We start from the raw sequence: 17,682 nt of genomic DNA, 5'->3' as shown, positions 1-17,682 counted from the left end.
GCAATAAAACTGTAACTGGAAGATTTCTGTACATCTATCTATATATATAAATATGTTATATTGGTTTGTGTACGCTTCAAAAACTCAAAAAGTTTTGCACCGATCGTGCTGAAATTTTGCCATGATATATAATACGCATCAAGGATTGTTTTTATCAATTTTTCTCAACCATTCAAACACAATGTGCCACAGCGAAGCGAGGCAGGGTACAGCTAGTTTAATATATTTGACAGGAAGATGCTTTATAATAGATACTGGGTCCAGAACAGATTTTTGTTTAATTTTTGTCAGTCTGTCTGTCTGCCTGTCTGTCTGTATCGCTGTCTGTCTGTCTGTCTGTCTATCTGTCTGTCTGTCTGTCTGTCTGTCTGCCTGTCTATCTGTATATCTACTACTACTGAACAGATTTAAATGAAATTTTGTATAGTGGTAGCTGATATTCCGGGTCAACATATAGGATACGTTTTATCCCGATAAACAATAAGTTTCCTCCGGGAAATAGGAAGATTTTGTTTAATTTGAACCGATTTTAATAATTCTCTTTTTATTTGAAAGTGCATACTATCAAGCATGTATTGTCTAATTTTAATGAAGATCTGATAAATATTGTCAGAGATAAAGGACTTATTCACAGATAACAGCAAGTCGCAAGGCATATGGGACAAAAATAATATATGGGATATATAATAGGAGAATATTATAAATGCGAAAGTTTGTGAGAATGGATGGATGGATGGATGGATGTTTGCTACGCTTTAACACCACAACGAATGAACCAATTTGGCTAAAATTTAGCAGAAACATGCAATATAGTCTGGAATAGCTCATAGGCTTTTTTTTAACCCGCAATAGCAAACAGTTCCAACAGAATAGCAGCGCTATTTTTCCGCATTTGTCTTTCAAATCCGCGCAATTCGCGTTATAGATTGACTTGGTTTTTTGGATAGGTCTTAGCGAAAAACTGAAAAATTAACGATCGGATTTATAACAGAGTGACTCAAGTGGAAGGTTTTAGTGTATTTTATTATGGTTTTCTGTTAATGGGCTGAAATATAACGATGTTTGTTCAAGATGCCATACCGACTTGGAGCTTTATTGACGTAGGCCGCGTAAATGATTGGTAATACATAAAAATAATGTACTTCATGTTTAAATTAATCTTTATTACCTACAAAAAAGACCGGGAGCCTAACTGTTAAGTCACAATAACCGCTTTTTGTTATAATTTGTCAATACACGGGTACAATCTAAAGATGGTGACATTCCTATCATGATATTAATCCTTATCCAAATAAATAGTTTTATAATAAAAATTGATTATATACTTGCAAATTCGTCTTTAAATTATTCAAATTGTTAACCTATCGTTTAGAAGTTAGGACACGTACAGAATTGCTTAAAGCAAGAATAATGCAGAGGCCCACCCGGCGGTTTATATAGTTTGGAAATAAAATTGGACCCGGTGGCGCTGCAATTAGGTTATTGGTTTTTTTAAGATATTTAAACCGATAAAAACTGATGTGTTACAGACGAAGTTGTTGTAAAGCTCTTTTCTGCGATGTAAATATAGTTAGCAGCTTTATCCCATAAAAAGATCCCGTAGACATCATACTATGAAAGTACGCAAAATAAACAAGCCTAGGTATTTCAACGTCAGTAGGTAATCTGTCTATTTTTTTGACTGCATAGGCAGCTGAGCTTAGTTTACCCGCTAGTGTATCAATATGGACACCTACAGTAGTTTATTATTCAAAGTGGAGTTCTACATTTTTAGAGATTCTCTATTTATCATTATATTTTTTGGATAATTGTTAAGTCTCCTGAGAATGCTCCTGTGTGAAAAACACTGCAATAACTGTACAGCCATACACAAGTAGTAGTATGGCTGTACAGTTATACTACTACTTCAGTGTTTAAGAGGAAGGTATATAAGCATGAATTATACCTACATATAAATTTCATCTTTAATCACTTTATCGATTAAGAAAAACCGCATAACCATTCGGTGCGTAGTTTTAAAGTTGCGGGCATACATACAGCGGGAAGCGACTTTGTTTTATGCGAGTACTATAAAGTGATAGTGATAAATTTTATAGTATTTTCCATGCCAACTTTAGGGTTCCTACATGATACAAACATGGTGACTATAGTGAGTCAAGTCGGACAGTGCAACGGAAGGCAGTGTTGATATGTGCGGATAAGTATGATCCCCCCTGAGGTAGGACGGCTCGACTACCTTTCAAGTTTTTTTTTAATTTGCAAAGTTGGATTACATCTGGTGATTATTATAACCAGTATAGCCAACTACAACTTGGTTACCACAAAATAATATATGATTTAAAGAACCTCCGACTTTCAGTATGGTGGACATTCATTGTATGTGTACATTCTATCAGTTGATATCCTTATTGAAGTTATTGTGAAAAAAAAAAAAATTGGTCATTTCGTGGGTGAAGCCATCTTGGATTCAAAATTTGTCATACTGACCAGTGACATTACCTATTAGCCTGTAGTCAAATAAAGGAAAAAAAATGTTGTTCGATTGTCTTTATGTTTACGTGGCTGATAGGTTATCAGGAAAAACTGTCATCTTTTAATGTTGGGCAATGTATAGCCTTTGACGACGAATCTGAAATTCAAGCAGTTAAGGATATTAGCTGCCATGTGCCAATGAAGGGTTGACCACTAATCATCCTACAAATGGGTCCATTATGGGTCCCACGCCCTTCGGGCCAGTATTTGAAGTCGTTAATTTGTATTTGCACTATAAGTTAACCCTTGACTGCAATCCCACCTGGTGGTAAGAGAATATGCACTCTAAGATGGTTGCAGGGGTCAGTAATATATATATGTATAATATATCAATAAACCCGAATGCAACTCATCATCTTCATCAACCTATAAGTCCCCTACTGATAGGCTTTTAGTCCACTGCTGGACTCTAGTCTTTCGGTAGGGGAGGGTATGCCATAATCACACAGGCAGACGGGTTAATGATCGCAGTAGGTAGTAGTAGCACGGAGGACGTTGGCCGCATGCAACACCCGCGGGAAGGGGAGGTGATGACAACTGTATTCTGATCTACCGTCACGACACAACATTCCAATTTCCGAAAAAAAAACCTCGTATAACATGTACTACTTTCCATATATACCTAATACCATACGGTAAGAAGGGTACGATAAATTAAAAAAGAAATGGTTTGAGAAATATAGTTTTATTTCATGCCAAAAAAAGACATTATATACACGTGTACAAGTACAGCCATTTTGTGATAAGGTTCTTTGGTTCTTAAAAAGATTTGACTGCCTTAACAAAACAACTTGTCGCTTATTTGTTACTAAAATCACAGTTTATGAGAATATTATGTCTACAGTTTACCAGCCAAGACGACCAGCGTAGCCGAGACCCTGGGCACCGTAACCAACGGCGAGGGGAGCGGCGGCGTATGAGTTATAGGCCAAAGGAGAAGCTCCGTAAGCGAGGGGAGCGGCGGCTCCGTAGTTGAGAGCAGCTCCGTAGGCGACGGGAGAAGCTGAAATTCCTGCTCCATAGGCGAGGGGAGAGGCGGCAATTCCTGCGGAGTAGGCAATGGGAGAGGCGGCAATCCCAGCGGAGTAGGCAACGTGGGCGGGAGCGGCGTGGGTGACGTAAGCTGGGTCTTTGCGTACGACGGCGTTGAAACCGTTGTGTGCGTCGGCGGCGTAGTCAACTGTGCGGCGGGTACCGTCGGACTCCAACAGCGAGTACTGTCCGACCACGTTGTTACCGGCACGGGTCTCATGCTGGCTCTTCACGTCGCCGGTGTGGGGGTCGGACACGCCATAGGAGAAGCTGCTGTAACCACCGCTGGCGTGGGCTACGGCGATCAGGGCGGCGAGTACTACAAACTGTAAGTGATGAAGGACGAAATTCTAATTTTTTACTAATACAACTTTTAATTCAATTACCAAATCGTGCCTGGTCTAGGGACTTATTACAACAATAGGTATTGAGTAATTATGTGTATTTTTATTATAATAAAAATTACCTTGGAAGCCATTGTATGTGTGTTATTGTCGACTGTTGAGTGCAACTGATTTGAACCACCGATTTGTACTATTTATATAAGTACGGCACAGCGTGTAGAAGCTTAAATTTTGATACAGGGTGGGATATAAAATTTGTATCTTAGTTCAGTGAATGTAAGAGCAGTATTTAATTACGTTCGTTGAGCCTTCTGCTGCGAGGGTTATTATTGCGACACTGGTGTATAAAAGATCTTTTGTAACAAATAGTAATTGTTTTGGGCCAGCTGATAACTAAAACAAATTCTCCTTATCGATCCAGTTTCTAAAAATGCCAAGGTCCTCCATTCAGTGCGGCACTCTTTTTATGAATGCACACCTATTTTTCACCTTTTTTTGGACTAGCTAGCATGATTTTATTTATCACCATTCGATAAATAAAATCGAAAATCATTATTTTCAAAATGGCAGCTTCAGAAATCAATGTAGAAAATCTGGTCGATTGCTTGTTGGACTTGCACACGAAGAGTTTCGTACTAAGGTTAATTCCGAGATGCATCATATAAATTACTTATTAATACTATTTACTATATATCGAGCAAGAAATAACAAAAAACGTGTCTTGTATTTTTCAAGCAGGTCATATTATATTGTAACCTTTGTTACACAAATTAATTTAAATTGTTTGTAGGTATTCTTTTTTTTTTTTTTGTTTAATTATTAACTTTTTGTATGCAATTAAGATTTTTTTGATTTGATGTAATTTTATAGATAAGCTTAATATATCATTATGAAGTAACTTATTAATTAAAACGCGCATGACTTGGCTGAGATAATATATACTAGATCTATATATATATAATGAAAATGGTCTACGTTTGAGGCTCAATCACGCCTAAACCACTGATCGTATCGACATGAAACTACCACCATTCGATGCGAAATTTTTCCTAGATGGTTTATGGCTATCTATTTTTTGAATTCCAACATTCCTTCATTTTTTTATTGCTGTTTTACTTTTATGAACATTTATCCCGCTAATAAAAACAAAAGATAAGCATTTTCTCTTGATTCTTTTGTTTTCATGGATTTCAACAGAGTGTATTAAACGGATTATGGTTTTTTACATTCAGCTAAGAATCTACTCACGGTAGTGGAGAACGGCTGGACCAATTGGGCTTTTTTTATCTTCAGAATTGTCAGGAGAAAGTTTTGTATGTAAGAAAATTTTAAAAAATCCCGATAAAAAGTTAAAAATTTCGATGATAATCGAAGAATTCCCATCTATATAGTCACTCATTCATTCATTCATTCATTCATTCATTGATTCACTCACCACGAAATCTCGGGAACCATAAGACTTAGAAACGTGAAACTTGGTAGGAATATTACTTTTGCTATGTAGAGGACAGCTATGAATAGATTTTAAGAAATTCATTCCCCAAAGGGGATTGCGGGGGCGTTAACAATGAACAATTCCCATTTTTAAACTATAGCTCCTATAGACTTCAAATTTGGTAGGAATCTTCTGTAAGAGGTGTAGAAATAGGCTATGAACGAATTTTACGATAGCTCACCCCACAGGGGGTTACGGGGGTGGGTATTAACAATTAATATTTTTAATTTTCCAGCTAAAGCTCCTACAAGCTCCAAATTTTGTAGGAATTTTCTATAAGTGATGTAAAAATGATTTATGAACAAATTTTACGATATCCCACCCCAAAGAAGATTGCGGGGGCGTTAACAATGAAAATTTTCAATTTCCAAGCGATAGCTCCTATAGACTCCAAATTTAGTGAGAGTGTTCTATATGTAATATAAAAATGATCTTCGAGCGGATTTTACAATGAATCACCTCCAATAAGGTTCGCGGGGGTGGGTGTTAACAATAAAAAAATTTAATTTCGAAATATAGCTTCTAAAAATTCTAAATATGGTAGGAATCTTTTAGTATTCACATAAAGAACATCTCAAAATGGATTTCAATAAAGTCTACTTCCGACAGGAATTGCGGGGGTGGGTGTTAAAATCTAAAATTTTTATTTCTAACCTGTAACTTCTACACTCCAAATTTGGTGGAGATTTTCGTGTATATAGAGATATTCGTGTATTTCCTTACAACAATCGTCTTTTTGGCAGCGGAGAAAAAGTCATTGAGAGGTTTCAAAAACTTAATTTTATATGTAGCTATCCAATCAACGGACTAAGAATTTTACATTCATTTTACTATTGCAGACTACATAACCGACGAATTCTTTTATTGCGGGATCGCGGAAATGTAACAGATTAAAATGAATGCATTTTCCAAGCACATGAGATGTGGAAAAGAAATTTAGTTACTTATTCCAATAGAATTCATAAAAAACATGTACAATTAATTTTCTATAAAAAATTGATGTCACGGAGAAAATTTTAGTTAACAGAAAATTCGTCGCACTTGAACCTAGACAGATTTCAACTTCACATATGAGACTAACAATGACTTTAACTTAAACTTTCAATGCTCATTTCAAATTTTTTTCTTCATGTATATTATTATTAATTTTTGGAAGAAAGGCACGGAAATTTTATAATGATTGCACATTGAAAGTTACAATGAATATTAGTGAGAAAAATCACCTGGATGAAAGATACAGGCTAAATCGATGGAATTTGGAATTTGAGTAAGTCTAAACAATATCGATGCTTACAGTTCTATCCGCGGGGCCTATTTATGTTCATACAAAAATAAAAAAAAAGGAGAATAATAAAAATATGAAAAAAATAAATAAAAATGAAACATAAAATGTAATTTATTTCCTTTTTCAATTCGCCCAGCGAAGCGGGCGGGAAACGGCTAGTAGATGATATATACTCAGCCCCCCCGAAAGGTAATTAGAGCTTCTATGGGTACTGGGCTGTCACCGCCTCATGTGATGTGTGTATTGTAATAGTATATTTATTTATTTATTGAAAAAAACCAAAAAAACCTATAACAGTCTAATGACTGGAGGCCGCTCCAAACCGGAGGGTTTGCCCGTCATCACCACGTTAGGCAGAAGGGTTTGTGATCGCAGTATGTGGTAGTAGTACCAGATAGGAAGCTGCTACCCGTTCTTAGTAATATTCCCCGACTCCTACAACACCCGCGGGAAGAATGGGAAGGTGACAATTAGTATTGTATTGTATTGCATTGCATTTATTTCAGACTACAAAAGTCCATGTGTTAGTTATTCACAATAAACACAATTAATGTTACTACATACTAATGTTATGTATACACATTAATTGATATGTATAATCTAAGTATTTATGTGTATTATTCACAAAAAAAATATTCATCAGTTATCTTAGTACCCATAACACAATACAATTACTTTGGAGCTAGATGGCGATGTGTGTATTGCGTAGTATATTTATTTATTAAAGCTGTAGTCCAGTGTGCATTGAAAACACTATCCTACCTGTCAGCTAAAACCTTCAGACAATTTTGGAGCTGCTATCGATCCTACGTATTTGTGTATTCTGATCTGTCACCATACGTAATTAAATAATATAATATTGCAATTATAATTGTGTTATTTGTTTATGTCCAAGATATAAAATATTTATTGTCATACGTAATTTTTTGACAACTGACGTGTATAATAAACACGTGATAAACTAGTTCCGTGACACTATCTCTTGCGTCACACAATTATTAACAACGGCAAGGCTGTTTACAGTAGATTCCGCTTGGGTTTAAAACTAAATTCATCATAGTGGTGATTGTAATTTCTATATCCCTTTCCCTACTGTCCATTCTCCGCGGCAACTTTTTTAGCGATTCATAAGCTATAGAAACACAATAAGCGGATTTTGAAAGAAATATAATACTGACTTCAATGTAAGTAAAGCTATCAATTCGTCTATCATCATGAATTCAACCATTTGACTTCCATCGCTGGAAATAGTCTTACCAAAGTACCAAAATCCACGGTCCCGGGCCGCTTATTTCCAGTGGCTCCCAGCGACCCGGTTGATGTTGTCGGTGCATTTCGTTGTCACCTACGCTTGGTGGCCATTCCAGCAACTTAAGATCCCAACGTCCGCCGGCTCTTCGAGCTATGTACCCAGCCCATTGCCACTTCAGCTTCGCGACTCCCTAAGCTTCTCATTTCTGAGCCAGAACTTTCTGCCCATAGCTGCTCTTGCCCATGTTTTTCCTGCTATATATGTAATATCATCGCTCCACCTTCTTTATGGTCACCTTTGTCTGCGCAAAGAGTCTCGTGGGGATCACCGCTCGTATTTGACTTTTTGTATATGCCCTACCCATTTATATTTCGAAACGAGTACATGTTTTATGGCATCTGTAACTTTTGTATTCTTCCTAATAACATCATGTCTCACTCTATCCTTCAATTTTATATTCAAGAAGTTCCGCTTCATTCCCCGGAGCTTCAGCTACGCAAAGGTAGCTATAAAAAATTTTACAGGTGTTTTCTGAAATAAAAAGTATACAAATGATGCAAAGGATCATCCGTGGGATCATCCATAGCATGCCAGGATGGGTCTTCAGGTATCATGCTATTTTAGCTAATTCGAATATATTGATACAGTCTTTATGCTGTGTATAGGTATCAAATAAACAAAAAGAACATACATATAAGAAACTTGAACTTAGGGTCACCAGCACCAGTACAAAGCTGAAAATAAAAGATCAAAATGCGAGTACAGCTGTGAAATACTTAGTGAACTCTTTACGTTCTATCTTTCTTTGGACGTTCTATAGTCATTATAAAACTCTAATAGAGTTCAATCTGTTTTGAACTGTTATGTATCTCGAATAGTCATGTAATATCCCCTATAATAATAATAATAAAAAAAAGAACAAGGTTTGTAGACTAGCTACAAACGTCAAAGTAAGGCGTTGTAACCTGACATTTGGGCTTCTATGTCTCTAATAAAGTTATTGTTGCACGCACACACCCACCCACACACACACACACACACACGCACACACACACACACACACACAGACACACACAAACACTCAACGGCACCTGAAGAAGACACACTTGTTGTAATTATCTTTAGTTAACCTTTATTATACCTTTATTTAATTTTGATTTATATAAATTTAATCTACTAATTTATTTTAATTTGTATATGATGTTATGGAAGAGCGAAGCCGCCTGCCACAAGTGCTAGTAGTAATACTAGTAACATACTACTACCCAATTTCAATGTATCATTTTGCTGTACGAAACGAAATAAATATTTTTTTTTAATCCCCTATCCTTCATCCTTATTTAAAGGTTACAATAACGATATAGCAAAAAATTACTGCTATAATATGATACCATATTTCAAAACATTCTGTAATTATACATTACATCTGTAATTATGCTAAAGCTTTATACCTAGTAGATATAAAAATGTTCACGAAGTAGAGATAAGTTTTTGTAGATGTCAATAGCATTAACCAACCAATTAAATGAATTTTAAATAGGTAAGGTAAATAAAATTGGATATATATAGTTACAATGTAATTATTTTACTTCAGGAGTATTTTAATCATAATATTTACAAACGAGAAAGCCTCTTAATTGTGTTAAGGTTCTTTGGATTTTTATAAAATTGGCTGCCTTAGCATAATAACTATTCGCCTATTTGTTACGAAATCACAGTTTGAAAGGATGCTCTGTCAACTGTTTACCAGCCAAGACGACCAGCGTAGCCGAGACCTTGGGCACCATAGCCAGTGGCGATGGGAGCGGCGGCGTATGAGTTGTAGGCCAAAGGAGAAGCTCCGTACGCGAGGGGAGCGGCGGCTCCGTAGTTGAGAGCAGCTCCGTAAGCGATGGGAGAGGCGGCGATACCTGCTCCGTACGCGAGGGGAGAGGCGGCAATTCCTGCTCCATAGGCGATGGGGGAGGCAGCAATTCCTGCTCCGTAGGCAATGGGAGAGGCTGCAATCCCGGCGGAGTAGGCAACGTGGGCGGGAGCGGCGTGGGCGACGTAAGCTGGGTCTTTGCGTACGACGGCGTTGAAACCGTTGTGCGCATCGGCAGCGTAGTCTACAGTGCGGCGGGTGCCGTCGGACTCCAACAGCGAGTACTGTCCGACCACGTTGTCACCGGCACGGGTCTCATGCTGGCTCTTCACATCCCCGGTGTGGGGGTCGGACACGCCATAGGAGAAGCTGCTGTAACCACCGCTGGCGTGGGCTACGGCGATCAGGGCGGCGAGTACTACAAACTGTAAATGATGAAGGACGAAATTATTACTTTTACTAATACAACTTTGAATTCGATTACCAAGTCGTGCCTGGTCTAGTGACTTATTACAAAAATAAGTATTGAGTAATTGTGTATATTTTTATTAAATAAAAATTACCTTGGAAGCCATTGTATGTGTGTTATTGTCGACTGTTGAGTGCAACTGATTTGAACCGCCGATTTGTACTATTTATATAAGTACAGTGTAGCGTGCAGTATCTCAAGTTTTGATACAGGGTGGGAAATAAAACTTGTATCTTTTTGCAGTGAATGCAAAAACAGTATTTGTTTACATTAGTCGGACCTTCTGCTGCGAGGGTGATTCTTTTGCGACACCGTACCATTTCTGAAGTGAAAGTTCTCAGAACATTTAAGCAAATGGTTGATGGACTGGTTTAGTTTAGTTTTTGTTTTGATTTTTGTAATATATACACACACTGGATTTCTATGTCCCTTTTTATGCGGAAACTATATCTTTATTCGATAGTTCTGTACCGATTAGTTTCAGGATACGAGTATGCATTAAGAAACCAGCTACCAAAAAGTAAAAATTTTTGTATTATTCCTTTTTTTATAACTTCATTTACAAAATATACCTAGTATCAACAATTCATCACTACTTAGTGATGAATTGTGCTTTGTATATTGCTTCTGTCTTGTAACAACTTGTTGCATTCACGCTATCGAGGTTTCTATGTACGCATCTGCTGTGTCTTAAATATTTAGTAACCATGCATTTCTTTCGCATAGGTTATGAAAACCTGTTGATATCCTTAATGCGAGAAGAAAGCAGCGGTATGTTTTCTTTCGCATAGTTCTTAAATACATTATGCTATTGCCATGCCATTCCACTAATAGATGCAGCTTAAATGGCTTTCCGCTTACAGTAAAAGTGGGTGGGTCACATTCAGTGGCGTGCACAGGGTTTTTGACCAGGGTATGCATTTAGCAGGTACATAGCATAAAATGGAAATTTTCACCTCCATTATGACTTATATATAATAATTTGGGTATGCAGTGCTTTTGTGCTTGTATGAAGTGCACACAACTGGTCACATTATATCCCGTGCACCAGACGAACGTGCCCTCTACTCTGGCCACACAACTCAAAGCGGAAAGGACGTAGAACGCACTGACTGTTTAGCCACGAACAGAATTAAATGGCAAAAAAGGATAGCCTACGATTGCAAGTGTGTGTCCCATTCAACGATAGAAATATTAATTACTTCATTTAAATAGAAGTTTTGAATTAAAACTATTTTTCTATTCATCTAAATAATGATAAAATATATCATCATCATCATCATAACATCAACCCATTACGGCCCACTACAGAGTACGGGTCTCCTCCCACAATAAGAAGGGGTAAGGCTGTAGTCAACCACGCTGGCCCAGTGCGGATTGGGTTGACTCCACACAGCTTTGAGAACATTATGTAGAACTCTCAGGCATACAGGTTTCCCCACGTTTTTTTTCTTCACCTTTGAAGCAAGTGATATTTTAATTACTCAAAAAAGCTGGAATTCGAACTCGGCCCCCCGATAGTGAAATCGAGCTCACTGCTTCTAGCTCAATATAATTAGGTGCAAATGCAGGTATCTTTGGGAAATATAAGTCTTATGCATTTCAATTATTTATTATGCCATTCCACTAAAGAAGTTTCCTGAGCTAACATATTATTTCGTGTTTTTATCAGGAAGTCAGTTGAACCCTGAAGAACGCGCAAATGCTTGCGAATGCGGGCCAAGTGCATCCCCAACACCGCGCTTGTAAGGTCACTGAGTAATACACTCCAAATTTTAAATAAGAATATATTAATTATAATGAAACCATAACGCAATAATATAATATTACTTAGGTAATTGTTTTTTTTTCAAATATTTCAATAAACACAACACGCAATGAGGAAGTTAACGATGTCTATTTTTTAATAATGGTTAAGGTAAATCTCGCACCGGTTATTTCAGGCCTATCTTGCGAAAGTCAATTACAAGAAGTGTTTTTGTTTTAGCAGTAATAGAGCATTTTGACAGTAGCAGTAGTAGAACTTTTTGTGACAGAGCTCGAAGTACCTACTTGTTAACGTCATTCCACTGTAATTATGGACATCACATTCAGCTCAATCGTTTGATTTTCTCTGTCACAACTATATTGTATGCGCTGATATGTTATTACATCATACATATATATCAGCGCATACAATACATAGGTCATCTTAATCGGCAGCCGGCAGCAAATCTCTAAAGTTAGCTTCTCGTCTCTTCCTTCTGTAGTCTTTGATGGCGCTATACTTGAGTTCAGCAGTTCTGTTAAAAACTTGGGTATTATCATGGATAATACGCTCTCGTGGGGTCCTCAAATATCCGAGCTTAGTCGCAAGATCTACGCTGTAATTGGTAGGCTTAAAAGGTGGAAATACTTTTTACCTATTCGTACCAAAATTTGTCTGGCCCACTCTCTTTCACTTCCTATAGTGGACTACGCAGACACGTGTTATTCTGATGTACCCCAGTACCTTCTTAATAAACTTGAGCGGCTCCAAAATCTAATCATAAGATTTATCTTTGGGCTTAAGAAATTTGACCAAATTACTCATTACCGTCAGCAACTCAAGTGGGTAACTGTTAATGATAGGCGAAATATCCATATTCTTACTTTACTTTATTCTCTTCTATATAGTCCTATCTCTCCGCTTTACCTTAAAGAGCGTTTTTCCTTCTCTCAGCATCTTGTCAGTCTCCGGTCGGCGAATGACAACAAGCTTGAGATTCCCTTATCTCGCTCTCAGCGCTATAACGAGTCATTCACTGTTAAAGCTGTAACACTGTGGAACTCGCTCCCCTGGGAAATACGTCATTCCGAAACCATTCACCTGTTTAAACATCACAAGAATTATTACTTATCTATGTAATTGAGTAGTATGTAAGTTTATAATAGCATAAATATATATCACATATATCTATCATAGTATATATAAATTTATGTTGGTATTTGTGTAGTTAATATGTAAATGTAGTATGTATGTTCATGTAAGTTTATATTACATTTCTTTTTTTTTGTTTGTTTTTTTTGTAACTTACTTTATGCACCATCCATTTTCCACTCTTTTATCGGCTTCGTACGCTCAGGTTGCCTTTAAAAGATCACTTTTAGTGATAAGGCCTGCTTTGCACCCTAGCACTAAGTACTATTACTGTTTTCCTTGTATTTTCCTTTTTTTTGTTGTGTTGCAATAAAGTTTTTCTATTCTATTCTATTCTATACTATATGACCACATTTAAAAACCTTAAATCGCTTAACGGCAAATCTTTTATAATTTATAGAAACCCGGGACCACCGACTTAAACCACAGCACTAACCGCTGCGCCAGGAAGGTCGTCACCTACAAGCTATTTAGTTTCAGGCACCTTATTTGCCAGTTAAGTGAGAAGTAATTGTAATTACAATACGTCATGTATCTATACAAGTGACGTATGAAATAAACACATGATTGACTGGTATCGTGACCTCAGATCGTGACGCGATTTCTTACGTCACGCCATAATTTACACTGGCAAGGCTACTGTTGATTCCGTAGTGGTTCGAAATTCGTTATTAGATATTAACCAGCGGTTTGTTATGTTTTTTATTTTTATTGATCAACTTAGAGTTAAAACAATTAATGACATCCAGATTACTTACCTCGTCTCAAACCACGCAGGGTTTATGTGACAATTTATAGTGATACTAGCGGACCCCAGCGCCATCTGTCGGGCTGATTTGTGAATCTAAACCATCCAGGGTGCCACCCAAACGCAAACCGAAAAATTCATTCAAATCGGTCTGGCCGTTTAGGAGTTCAGTGACATACACACGCACACAAGAAATATATATATAAACATTAAGTTTTTTTTTTTTTTTTATTTAATTTACCATCACAACCCTACCAGTTGTCAGTACACAGTATAGCAAGTTTATGATTACAACTTGTACATAGATGTCATACCAAATCCTTACCCCACGCAAAATTCTTACTGATAAATTATTTAACTTAATTATTTTTTACTAAAATTCTTTAAGGTTGCCCTTATATATATTTGATGTTATTAGTGTTTTTAATCTTATCAAACAAATTAACTGAAAAGGTTACAAGCGATGTTTTGTATACAGAGTATCTATTTCTATTTCTATTTCTCGCGTGTACAGTTGCCAAGAACACTCCTTCAAATAAGTTCTTTAAAAAACTTTTTCTAACTGTGTAGTCGTTTCCATTTTTTTTTAACCCACTACTGTTATAAAAGTTACATTTGAGAGTTATTGTTTTCGGCTACCCAACCTTATTATGACAAAGAAAGGAAATATAATTTATTTTTACTGTATAATGCCGAACTGAGATACAGAGCCCCGAATGGGTTCAGATAGAGTCGGGCAATCTACGACCAAAATTTACGCGAGATCAGCTATCTATTAAACTTAAAAAATGAAATTAACTTACGTATACGTAGGAAATTAACTTACGCATACGTACTCGTAAGTTAATTTCATTTTTCAAAAATATTTATTTTTAGTTTCCACGCTAGACTATATTTTGCCATTTGGTCATTGACTGCGATGTCAACTTCTGGTAAATGATGATAAGCTAGTAACAGGCTAACCTGTTAGGTATATCGCAGTTATATGAAACCCATACCTCTAATCTGTTTATACGCGACATCGTACTGGAACGTTAAATAACTTAGCGGCACGTATTTGTTAGTAGGGTAGTAACTAGCCACGGCAGATGCCTCCTATAAGACGAAAGCTGAGGAGTATACAATAGAAATGTAATAATATTTTCTATAATATATATGTATGTTTAAAAAATCGTGGTTAAAGAATACTCTGTCTCAACGTCGTGTTCCTCATTGCTGAGGGCCTTGACCTCTTCCATTCATAACCTTTCGGACGATGTCACACAATTTGACTCGGCTTTTAGCAGCATGTAAGTACAGCTATATGCACTTTGGTATCGAGACCAGTGCGGATTTGATACGACCAGGGTCTTTTGTTTCGGTTAGTAAAAATCTCGCTTGAACTTTTTGTTTTCTCCTATTATTTAGCTATATTAGCTACTAAGCACAAATGCCTTTAAATTGGAGAGAAGCAGTACCCTGCTCCTATTTCGGATTTCACTACTTACTTACTATGTCCGTCCACAGGGTGCATCTCATCTCGTTGCAAAATTTCATATCTTTTGACGGATTATACCAATATTAACTATACTAACTATACTAAGCTAAACGAAAACTAGGAGCAGTGATAGCCTAGTGGGTAAGGCTTGGGCTTTTCCCTCGTGGAGACCGAGTTCGAGCCCCGGCACGCACCACTAACTTTTCGGAGTTATGTGCATTTTAATTTAAGCAATTTGCTTTAAACTGTGAAGGAAAACATCGCAAAGAACATGCTTGCCTGACAGTTCTCCATAATCCCTTCTCATTCTGAGAGGAAACCCGGACCCTGTAGTGGGCCGGTAATGAGTTTATGATAAAGATGAACTATACTATTCAAAATATCCGCTTTAAAATCCAGTTTAGTTGTAAGAGGAACCGGGTAAAATTGTGTTACTTGTGAAACCAGCTAGAGCCTTTTTAAAACGAAAATAGAGTTTTACAAATTGGCGTTGTCCACCCTTTGGCTCATTATTTGGTTCCGTCAAATAATGAACAAAAGTAAATTCCACTTCTTTGGCTCATTATTTGATTCCGTCCCATTCCGTATCAAAGGTTTTTCATAATAGAGATAGGTTCTAAATTAAAACGTAAAAGGATTTAGCGTCTGAAATCATCGTTACACTCTGCACTTACTGTGATAAGATTATTTTGAAATAGGTACAGTGAACGGGTGATGATGAATTATGGAAATGAAAGTAAATAGATAGTCAAAATGTCGTTTTATTTGACCAAAAGAGTATTTCAAAATATGTATACATATAAAAGTAGGTATGCCTCTGCAATTATTGATGTTCTTTGGATCTTTAAAAGATTTGACTTCCTCAACATAACAACTTATTACCTATTTGTCATTAAAATCACAGTTTATGTTTAACTTCTGTCAACAGTTTACCAGCCAAGACGACCAGCGTAGCCGAGACCGTGGGCACCGTAGCCGGCGGCGAGGGGAGCGGCGGCGTATGAGTTGTAGGCCAAAGGTGAAGCTCCGTAAGCGAGGGGAGCGGCAGCGTATGAGTTGTAGGCCAAAGGAGATGCTCCGTAAGCGAGGGGAGCGGCAGCTCCGTGGTTGAGAGCAGCTCCGTAAGCGATGGGAGAGGCGGCAATGCCTGCTCCGTAGGCGATGGGAGAGGCAGCAATTCCTGCTCCGTAGGCAATGGGAGAGGCGGCAATCCCGGCGGAGTAGGCGACGTGAGCGGGAGCGGCGTGGGCGACGTAAGCTGGGTCCTTGCGAACAACAGCGTTGAAACCGTTGTGCGCATCGGCAGCGTAGTCAACAGTGCGGCGGGTGCCATCGGACTCCAACAGCGAGTACTGTCCGACCACGTTGTCACCGGCACGGGTCTCATGCTGGCTCTTCACATCCCCGGTGTGGGGGTCGGATACACCATAGGAGAAGCTGCTGTAACCACCGCTGGCATGGGCTACGGCGATCAGGGCGGCGAGTACTACAAACTGTAAACGATGAAGGACAAAATTATTATTTTTACTAATACAACTTTGACTTCGATTACCAAGTCGTGCCTGGTCGTGACTTATTACAGTAAGCATTGAGTAATTGTTTATATTTTTATTAAATAAAAATTACCTTGGAAGCCATTGTATGTGTGTTATTGTCGACTGTTGAGTGCAACTGATTTGAACCGCCAATTTGTACTATTTATATAAGTACAGTGCAGCGTGTAGAAGCTCAGGTTTGGAAACAGGGCGGGAAGTAAATCATGTACCTTAATATAATGAATGTAAGAGCAGTATTTGTTTACATTCATCGGACCTTCTGCTGGCGAGGGCGTTACTTTTGCGATGTTTTTATTGTTTTGTTTTATTGCTTTAATTAAATACTATTTAACTTAATGAACTATTTTTATTACTGTATACCAGTGAGCTTTCAAAAGTAGCATATTAAATCAATGTTTTATACACACATCTCAAATATGTTTTTGCATTTTTTATCATTTATTTATATAATATTTTTTTTTTAATTTTCTACATCGTGAATCATAAAAAAAAATATTTTTATTTATATTTTGACATTATAAACAAACATTCAATTTATGTTATTACTTTTTTTATATTAAATAATTATTGTATAGTAAGTATTATTTAGTAAGTGTCTTAATTTTTTAAGTATTTATGTTTCTTTTTCATATCTTACTTTAGGGCTAGAAGGCGATGTATAGATTGTCGATATATATTTATTTATTTATTGACGGACCAAGCGGATGGCTCACCTGATGGTAAGTGGAA

General features: G+C 37.2%; 3 protein-coding genes across 3 annotated transcripts; all 3 read right to left on the bottom strand.

Moving 5' to 3' along the window:
- Positions 1–3,377: 3,377 nt before the first annotated feature.
- On the bottom strand, positions 3,378–4,052 carry LOC120637141 (larval/pupal rigid cuticle protein 66-like). Its single transcript, XM_039908805.1, has 2 exons — positions 4,031–4,052; positions 3,378–3,890 (listed from the first exon to the last, which is right to left on the bottom strand). The coding sequence occupies exons 1-2, from the start codon at positions 4,040–4,042 to the stop codon at positions 3,378–3,380; spliced, it is 525 nt and encodes a 174-aa protein (XP_039764739.1). The 5' UTR covers positions 4,043–4,052.
- A 5,631-nt stretch (positions 4,053–9,683) lies between these two features.
- On the bottom strand, positions 9,684–10,389 carry LOC120637140 (larval/pupal rigid cuticle protein 66-like). Its single transcript, XM_039908803.1, has 2 exons — positions 10,368–10,389; positions 9,684–10,229 (listed from the first exon to the last, which is right to left on the bottom strand). Exons 1-2 carry the CDS (start codon positions 10,377–10,379, stop codon positions 9,684–9,686), a joined length of 558 nt encoding a protein of 185 aa, XP_039764737.1. The 5' UTR covers positions 10,380–10,389.
- A 5,826-nt stretch (positions 10,390–16,215) lies between these two features.
- Positions 16,216–17,048, bottom strand: LOC120637138 (larval/pupal rigid cuticle protein 66-like). Its single transcript, XM_039908801.1, has 2 exons — positions 17,024–17,048; positions 16,216–16,890 (listed from the first exon to the last, which is right to left on the bottom strand). Exons 1-2 carry the CDS (start codon positions 17,033–17,035, stop codon positions 16,327–16,329), a joined length of 576 nt encoding a protein of 191 aa, XP_039764735.1. The 5' UTR covers positions 17,036–17,048; the 3' UTR covers positions 16,216–16,326.
- Positions 17,049–17,682: the final 634 nt, after the last annotated feature.

Source organism: Pararge aegeria, chromosome 3 (genome assembly GCF_905163445.1).
Source record: "Pararge aegeria chromosome 3, ilParAegt1.1, whole genome shotgun sequence".
NCBI classification, from domain to species: domain Eukaryota; kingdom Metazoa; phylum Arthropoda; class Insecta; order Lepidoptera; family Nymphalidae; genus Pararge; species Pararge aegeria.
Note: the sequence above shows the minus strand (reverse complement) of the source record. Positions and strands in the feature narration are given on the sequence as shown.